The following is a 7,739-nucleotide window of genomic DNA, read 5'->3' on the forward strand; positions in this document are numbered from 1 at the left end:
CCCAGCCACAAACCCCCATCATCCCCGCAAGCACTACCCCCACCCCACCCTCCCCCCGGCTCAAACACTCCCCTCTTCCGAATACCATCCGCAGAAAACCTCAGCCATCCCGTCAGCAGCTGCTCTTCAAAGAGGGGACCCGATAGGATTGTAGCCCTGTTTCCCTCAGTATCAGGCACTGGGACACCCCCACTCGCCCAGAGCCTGGGCAGTTAGCCAGGATAGTCCCCCACCCCCACCGCCAGCGCAGTGAGACTGTCATGTCAGCTAATCAAATGGAAGAGTATGAATGGATGTGGTAGAATAGAGTAGGGAAGTGGAGCAGGGGGAGAGGGGGATAGGAGGAGAGGGGGATAGGAGGGGAGGGAGTGGGGAGGGGGATAGGAGGGGAGGGGATGGGGGGGAAGGGGGAGAGGGGGATGGGGGCAATAGGGGGCACGAGGCTACAGTGAGGGGCCGGGATCAGGCACTCAGGGCAATGTGATGTTCCCTGGCTCCTCTGGGCTCTGCTGCTCTGTTGGCTTGTGCCAGATTGTCTCTTTGTAAGCAAACCAGCCGTTCCCAACCCACAGGATGACGTTCATAAAGCCGAATATCTGTGGGGGTGAGAGATGCGCGTCAGTAATCAGCCCCATTCCCCCTAACCTCCCTTACCCCCTACTCCAACCCACACTCTCCCCCCCATAACTTGCCACTCCAAATACCCGTCCCACCCTCACCATCCCAATTCCCCCTCACTACCCGCACCCAAACCCCACCCATCACCATCCGTACCTACCCACGCCAATAACCCCCAACATCTCCACTCCCCCTCTTACCACCCCAAATACCCCCGCACCCTCCCTGACTGCCACGAACACCAGCCCAATCCCCGCCCCACCTCCTCCCTCGCTAGCCCCCCACCACACCAGACCCTTCCCCTTCCTGACCCCGCCCCTCTCACTCACCACGGAGGCATTGAGCCGGCCCATGATGGGCAGTTGCCCCGGGGTACAGGCGTCCAGTTGTTTCTGACACAGGTTGATGGAGCTGATGATGTTGCTGGGGGCTGTGGCGAATTTCAGGTCAGTCAGGCCCTGGGCCCAGGCTGAGGAGGACACCAGCCACAGGAAGGCAAACAGCACAGTCAGCAGGAAGTCCTGGGGGAGAAGATGGGGGTGGGGGTGGGATCAGTTACTGCCTCGGGCAGGGGTGTGCGTTGAGAGCCCCCACATTATCACAAGGAGCCGGCTATATATTCCCTCAATCGCTCCTGCACACGCAATCACATACTCACGCAATCACACACACAATCACACACGCACACAATCACGCAATCACTCACACAATTGCACACACACACACACAGGCAATCACGCTCACGCAATCATACGCACGCACGGAATCACACACACGCACGGAATCACACAACTGTGATCACTCACACGCGCACACACATACACACACATGCTTGAGGACACACTAACACATGATTATGCGTGTGTGAAGGAGGCACTCACAGCGATGGGCAGCTTCTTGCTGGCCTGGTAGGTGCTGTGGTAGCCCAGGTACAGCACCAGGGCAGCCAGGCTGCACAGGAAAGCAAACGCCCCGATCGTCACAAAGAACTCTGAGGACGGAGACAAGTCGCCCTGGAGATAGAGCTTCTGTGGCTCCGTGTGGTTTATACAGCCCGGAGCATCGTAAGCGATCTTGTTTAATCTGCAGCACATGAGAGAATAATATATTAATAATAATCCTTGCATTTGATACAGCGCCTCATCACATTGTTGACAAGTCTCAAAGCGCTTCACAGGATACACTGTAAAGTGTAGTGACTGTGTATTTTGTGGCCAAAATGCGACAGCCAATTGCGTACAGCAGCGTCCGACACACAGTCGTGGATTGAGTGACCAAGTTATTATTTTTTTGAGACATTATTTCCCCCGGAAAGTGATCCTCCAATCAACTAACAAGCAGGTTTCCTGCTTACTGCTAGGTAAACAGGAGCGTGGAGTAAGGAAATTTGCTCAACGTTTCGCCCTGACCTGCCTGGGAATCCAACCCAGGTCCTCTCGCTTGCAAGCTGAGTGCTCTAACCACTGAGCTACAGGACTCCACCAGTATAAATACACCAGTAAAACACTCGAGAAATTGAACGCTCCACAGGGAGACGAGCTGCCAACACCCACCTGAAAGGGTAACTGAAGCTGACAACGATTTGAGTGGTTTCCAAGGGTATGACCTCCGGACATGTCATATTGACCACACTCTGTCCCGAGTAACCTCCGCACGTCGCAAAGGCAAAAATGGCAAAAACCTGAGGGAAAAATAAACACATCACCCTAACAAACCACACATGGTCTGCAGGTCTCCAACCCGCACTGTCACTGACCTGGGAGTGTGGACGCAGAGTGTAGAGGGAGCTTTACTCTGCATCTTAGGGACTGAGTAAAGAGTGAGCCAGGTTGGAGTCTGGAATCTGAGGTATTTGCTGGTTAGGGAGGGGCAGGACCATATGTAAATAGTGAGAAATTCAAACACTGAGCGAGGATTTCACTCCACAATGACCTCTCAACAGTGAGCGAGAATGTGTAAATGCTCCTGCGATAATTGAGACTGAAATTGTGCAATTTGGTAAGAAATCGTTCTACAAAACAGTCATTACACTGCACAGTCTGTGACAGAAAGCTAATGGGTCAAATGCAAGGATTATTATTATTGTATTAAAGCGAGAGAGTGAATGAGAGAGAGAGACTATGCACGGCAATCAAGGATTCACCAACACTGGCCTGGCCAGGGCTATAGTTAGCCTGTGAGTGCAACACTGACTGTGAGGGAACCTCACTCGGCCCAGCTGCTCAGAGATATATCAGCTCCCAGGAAAACCATCACGCGATGCGATGCTGGATCCTGTTTCACAGAGACAACAACAACACAAGCGGAGACAGAGCACCTCTGACTGGGAGCCCAGCCCAGCCCAGCCCGCTCCTCCCTTCCTCCCACCCACCCTTCCTCCTGGGGGTTTCCAGCCACGTGTGCGACACACACAGAAACCCATCCTCTGCTTAAGAAACCCACCTGAAAAGGTTCCACACCCCCAGCTCCACATTGAAACATGACATCTCCCCATCTCCTAAACTCCCTTCCACCTTCTTCTTCCCCTCCAAACTGCAAAGGGCATCAAGAGCCTTGGGTTCCACCACCAAAGGGAAGTGCACAGTCACCACACACCCCTTCCCTGCTCGCTCTCCGCATCATGTCTGTGCTGGTGCTCGCTCCCCCACTGGAGCTCTCTGCTCCATGCTGTCAGTACAGTATGTCTCACTGTTAATGAGGCCGGGCTTTTAGTTCAAAAATAATAACCCTTACATTCAACACGTTGTTGAGAGGCCTCAAAGCGCTTCACAAAATATAATGTAAAGTGTAGTGACTGTGGATTTGGTGGGTGAAACGCGGCAGCCAATTGCGCACAGCAGCGTTCCACACACAGTCGAGGATTGAGTGACCCAATTTTTTTTAAAAAAAGGTATTATTACCCCAGAAAGCGATCTGCCAATCGACTGACAAGTGGAGATAAGGCGTTATACCAAATGCAATGAGTATTTCGATTACTGGTGGGTGTGGAGCTCCTGTGAGGGTGAGGTTCAGACCTATGGCCTCTCCAACACCCACTGTACACTCGCAGCCTCTCCCCAGACACTCTGCCCCCGGTTTGGGTGTCGGGTTCCGGTGGAAACGTTTCCTCTGTTGTTTGGATTTTAGACATTTTAAACGTCTTTTAAAAAATACAAAAAAAGCACAAACCCCACGTACAGCTGTACAGCGGCTGTCGGCAGAGGGGGGAGTGTGGGGGTATGGGGGTGGGGGTGGGGGGGGAGTGTGGGGGTATGGGGGGGTGGGGGGGGTGTAGAGGGTGTGTGTGTGAGGGGAGTGTCTGTGTGGGGGGGGTGGAGGGGGGGTGTGGGGGGGGTGTCTGTGTGGGGGGGGTGGAGAGGGGGGGTGTGGGGGGGGGGTGTAGAGGGGTGTGTGTGTGAGGGAGTGTCTGTGTGGGGGGGGTGGAGAGGGGGGTGTGGGGGGGGTGTAGAGGGTGTGTGTGTGTGTGAGGGGGTGTCTGTGTGGGGGGGGTGGAGAGTGGGGGGTGTCTGTGTGAGGGGGGGTGGAGAGGGGGGGTGTGGGGGGGGGTGTCTGTGTGAGGGGGGTTCGGGGGGGGAGCGGCGGGGGCTGTGAAGTTGGGGAGAGGGACAGTCAGTAATGGCAGTAGTTTGCGGAGTGTTGGCGTTGAGGCGCAGTGTCGCGGCCCCGACTTACCCACTCCAACACCTTGATGAACCCCAGCGGCTCCCGGAGCGGCTCCAGGTTCATCTTAAACCCCGAAGTGATCTGTAATTACAACTCCAGTTACTGTACAAAACGCCTCTGTTTTCGCTGTAACCGAAGCGCTTTGGCTCTCAGTTCGGCTCTCAGACCTTTGCCGCGATCTCCATTTCCCGTCACTGGAGCCGAGTTCTGGGGTTTGTCTTCTGTAAAAAGGGATCGATTGTGGATCTGAGACACAGACACAGAGGGTCAACACTGCAACTCTCACTCACTCTCTCACTCTCTCACTCACTCTCAAACCGAGGCCTCAACTTCTCAAACTCTCTCTTTCTTCCCAACTCAGCAAATAGCCAACAGCCAACAGCATGTGACCCAGTAACCGCCTGTGCCTCCAGGATGTGATCAGTCAGCAATGAGGGAGGGGTGTGGGGGGGTGTGTTTGTGTGTGAGTTGTGTGTGTGAGTGAGTTGTGTGTGTGTGTGAGTTGTGTGTGAGTTGTGTGTGTGAGTTGTGTGTGAGTGAGTGTGTGAGTTGTGTGTGAGTGAGTGTGTGAGTTTGTGTGTGAGTTGTGTGTGAGTGAGTTGTGTGTGTGAGTGTGTGTGTGAGTTGTGTGTGAGTGTGTGAGTTGTGTGTGTGTGAGTTGTGTGTGTGTGTGAGTGAGTTGTGTGTGAGTTGTGTGTGTGTGTGTGTGTGAGTGAGTTGTGTGTGAGTGAGTGTGTGAGTTGTGTGTGTGAGTGAGTTGTGTGTAAGTGAGTGTGTGAGTGAAATTCCGACCAAACAATTCTAACATTTGATACTGCGCCTAAAACGTCCGAATGTAGTTTTGCCGACAGACCCCAAGTCACTCCAAAGTATAATTCCGTGAAGCGTTTTGAGACGTCTCAACGACGTGATAAGGCTCTGTATCAAATGCCAGGATTGTTATTATTATTATTATTATTAAAATGCCTCAAAGCAGTTCACAGAGATTTGCTGTCAAGTGTAGTGACTGTTTATTTGTCATCAAATAATTTGCACACAGTCGTGTCCTACAAACAGCCAACAAAATTAATGATCAATTTATCTGGGGGTGGGGTTACTGTTGGCCAGGACACTGGAGGTGGTGGGGAGGGAGAGAGAGAGAGAGAGAAACTCCCTTCTTTTTCCAAGATCTTTGACGATGAGGGCCCTGGGTTTAACATCTCATCCCAAATGTTTACACACACGGCGGGCGGGGGTGGGATGTGGAAAATCTCCGTCACAACCTCCTGCAGAAACAAAATTTATTAATTGTCTTTAAGCGGAATTGGATAAATGCTTAAAAAGGAGGAACATGAAAGGTTGTGGGGAAGAGAGAGACCGGAGACAAGTTTAGAAACGCAGCGTTGTTGGGCCAAATGACCTGCCTCTGAGCCGGAAGGTTCTGATCTCACTGCTGTGCAGGTAATTGTGGGAGAGGTGTGGACAGAGCGACGCAGACCGTAAACTCTTGAGAGGCAATAAAACACGTTGCAAACGGCCTGTGAGCCCTTCGCTGTCTGTCAAGGCGTAGAGAAAGAGTGCCACACTGTGGGCACAAGCGGTATAACAGCCCCACTGCTGCTGCCCTGAGCGATGGGACCTCAAGTCTATCTTTGCCTTCGCCGTCCGAGAGGCCAATCCCTGATGGTCAAATGGTCCTGGTGTTTGATACCGTGCAGATCCTCTCACATTGGGAGGACGTCTCAAACCGTAAACCTACAAACTGTGCTGCGATCGCCAGCACCCCTCCCAGCCCCGCCCCAACACCCAGCCCCAGCCCCCACCCAGCAAACCCCCAACACCCCCCCAACACCCAGCAACCCCCCCAAAACCCAGCAATCCCCCCAACACCCAGCCCCAATCCCCGCCTGTCAGCACCCCCCCCATCCACTATCCAAACAAAAGCACAGAATCCCATTGGTTACACAGTTCACTTTAATAAGAGATTCACAGATTTGTTGTCCAGATACTTTACAATTCATCATCTCTCTCCTGGCTGCCACAAAGCTGGAAAATTCTCCTAGTCTCTCCCCCCGCCCACCACCCCCTTCTCCCCCCACACACCTCAACACCCCACCCATGGCCGGTGTATACACTGGCCCAGCGCCCTGGCTCCAAGGGGTGGGGGTCAGGATGGGGATGGTTTGAAGATGATGCGGTTCGGGTCTGTACCGTGAGGCTGTCTCCGCTGACGGACAGTAACTCCCTGAGACCAGCGCAGTCCAGTGTCAAACATCCGCGGCTTTGGTCAGCTCCCCGATTCTGCCAGCAAATAGCACAGTCACCACACGGTTACACACACAATTCCAGGAAGTACTAGGCGCAGCTTGGTCAAGAGCCAAGGCTTGGAGACCCCTGAGTGTGGTAACCACTGGAGTCTAACCAGTTAAAACCACCAAGCGCTCTGGGACGCTACCCTGCATGAGGGGGCGCTATATAAATGCAAGTTGTTGTTGTAGTAGCTTGCCATTGGTATCACTGTCAGACAAGCTTTCCCGCTGCTTGTCCAGCTAAGACCACCCAACCCATTTGGGCTTTGGCTTCCAGGGTTAACAGGAGCTGAGTGGGAAGATTCCCTCCCCCCAGGAGCTGAGTGGGAGGTTTCCCTCCCCCCAGTGACTGATCACCTTTGGATGATGATATTGTTTTGCTGAAGTTCCAGCGTTACTGTCTCCATTTCCTGCTTCAGTTGTTTCATCCTGTGGATATAACAGGCTCCAGCTCAGTGTGGCCAGTACAGAGACTGCAGACCCACCCAGGCCCCCCCAAACCCAGCCCCATTCCCCCAACACAACCCTGCCCAACCCCATCCTCACCACCCACCCAGCCCCCCCCCCAAATCCAGCCCCACTCCCAAGCAAGTCCTGCCCCCAATCCTTCCCTCCCAACCCAGACCCCGGCCCCAGCCCAGCCTCACCCCCATACCCTCCCCCCGAAGGTGTGCAACTACCTGCTCGTCATCTCCACACATTTCCTGTCAGCCAGATGGACAGAGGCTGGGGAGGAGCTCATTGTCTGTGTGTCACCCCCGGTGCAGCTCAGAGATGGGACCCCAGCCCCAGCCGCAGCCAGCATCTGTGGGGGTAAACACACAGGTCACTGTGACTGTTCACACACTGCTGGGGGTGGGTGGGGGGGTGGGGGTGATGGGTACCTTGTTGAGTTGAGCCTGGTAAATGTCTGCCTGTTGTGAGAGACTCACGCGCTGCTCATCTGTGCCCCGAAGTCTCTTCCAGATCTCACACAGCGTCCTGCACAAGAGCCAGGGGTTAGTGATCTGATTGACACAACCACCCCACACTACCCAGCCCCCCAAGACCCCCCCACTACCCAGCCCCCCCCAAGATCCCCCTCACTACCCAGCCCCCCTCCCGAGGCCCCCCACCACATATTACCCAGCTCCCCCCCGAACCCTGGCCTCTCACCTCAACCGGTTGCCG

At 54.2% G+C, this 7,739-nt stretch overlaps 2 protein-coding genes across 4 annotated transcripts in view; both read right to left on the reverse strand.

The window, feature by feature from the left end:
• Nucleotides 1-391: 391 nt before the first annotated feature.
• On the reverse strand, nucleotides 392-4,754 carry LOC103182409 (synaptophysin-like protein 1). 3 transcript variants are annotated; one of them, XM_042342221.1, is made up of 7 exons: nucleotides 4,592-4,754; nucleotides 4,449-4,502; nucleotides 4,291-4,362; nucleotides 2,172-2,299; nucleotides 1,500-1,701; nucleotides 948-1,139; nucleotides 414-596 (listed from the first exon to the last, which is right to left on the reverse strand). In XM_042342221.1, the coding sequence occupies exons 2-7, from the start codon at nucleotides 4,464-4,466 to the stop codon at nucleotides 471-473; spliced, it is 738 nt and encodes a 245-aa protein (XP_042198155.1). In that variant the 5' UTR covers nucleotides 4,467-4,502; nucleotides 4,592-4,754; the 3' UTR covers nucleotides 414-470. The 3 variants fall into 3 exon arrangements, with proteins under 3 accessions (XP_007897609.1, XP_042198155.1, XP_007897610.1); XM_007899418.2 differs by having other exon boundaries at nucleotides 392-596; nucleotides 4,449-4,754; XM_007899419.2 differs by lacking the exon at nucleotides 4,449-4,502.
• Nucleotides 4,755-6,216: 1,462 nt separating this feature from the next.
• The window catches only part of ikbke (inhibitor of nuclear factor kappa B kinase subunit epsilon), an 8,072-nt gene continuing 6,549 nt past the window's right edge, over nucleotides 6,217-7,739 (reverse strand). Inside the window, exons 16-20 of the mRNA XM_042342217.1 lie at nucleotides 7,725-7,739; nucleotides 7,454-7,550; nucleotides 7,250-7,374; nucleotides 6,927-6,998; nucleotides 6,217-6,561 (exon numbers count right to left, since the gene is read on the reverse strand). The exon at nucleotides 7,725-7,739 is cut by the window's right edge and continues 87 nt beyond it. Coding sequence (XP_042198151.1) covers nucleotides 6,528-6,561; nucleotides 6,927-6,998; nucleotides 7,250-7,374; nucleotides 7,454-7,550; nucleotides 7,725-7,739 — 343 coding nt within the window. The 3' untranslated portion in view covers nucleotides 6,217-6,527. The remainder of the gene's footprint in view (nucleotides 6,562-6,926; nucleotides 6,999-7,249; nucleotides 7,375-7,453; nucleotides 7,551-7,724) is intronic.

The sequence above is a fragment of the Callorhinchus milii genome, unplaced genomic scaffold, assembly GCF_018977255.1.
Source record: "Callorhinchus milii isolate IMCB2004 unplaced genomic scaffold, IMCB_Cmil_1.0 Scaffold19, whole genome shotgun sequence".
NCBI classification, from domain to species: domain Eukaryota; kingdom Metazoa; phylum Chordata; class Chondrichthyes; order Chimaeriformes; family Callorhinchidae; genus Callorhinchus; species Callorhinchus milii.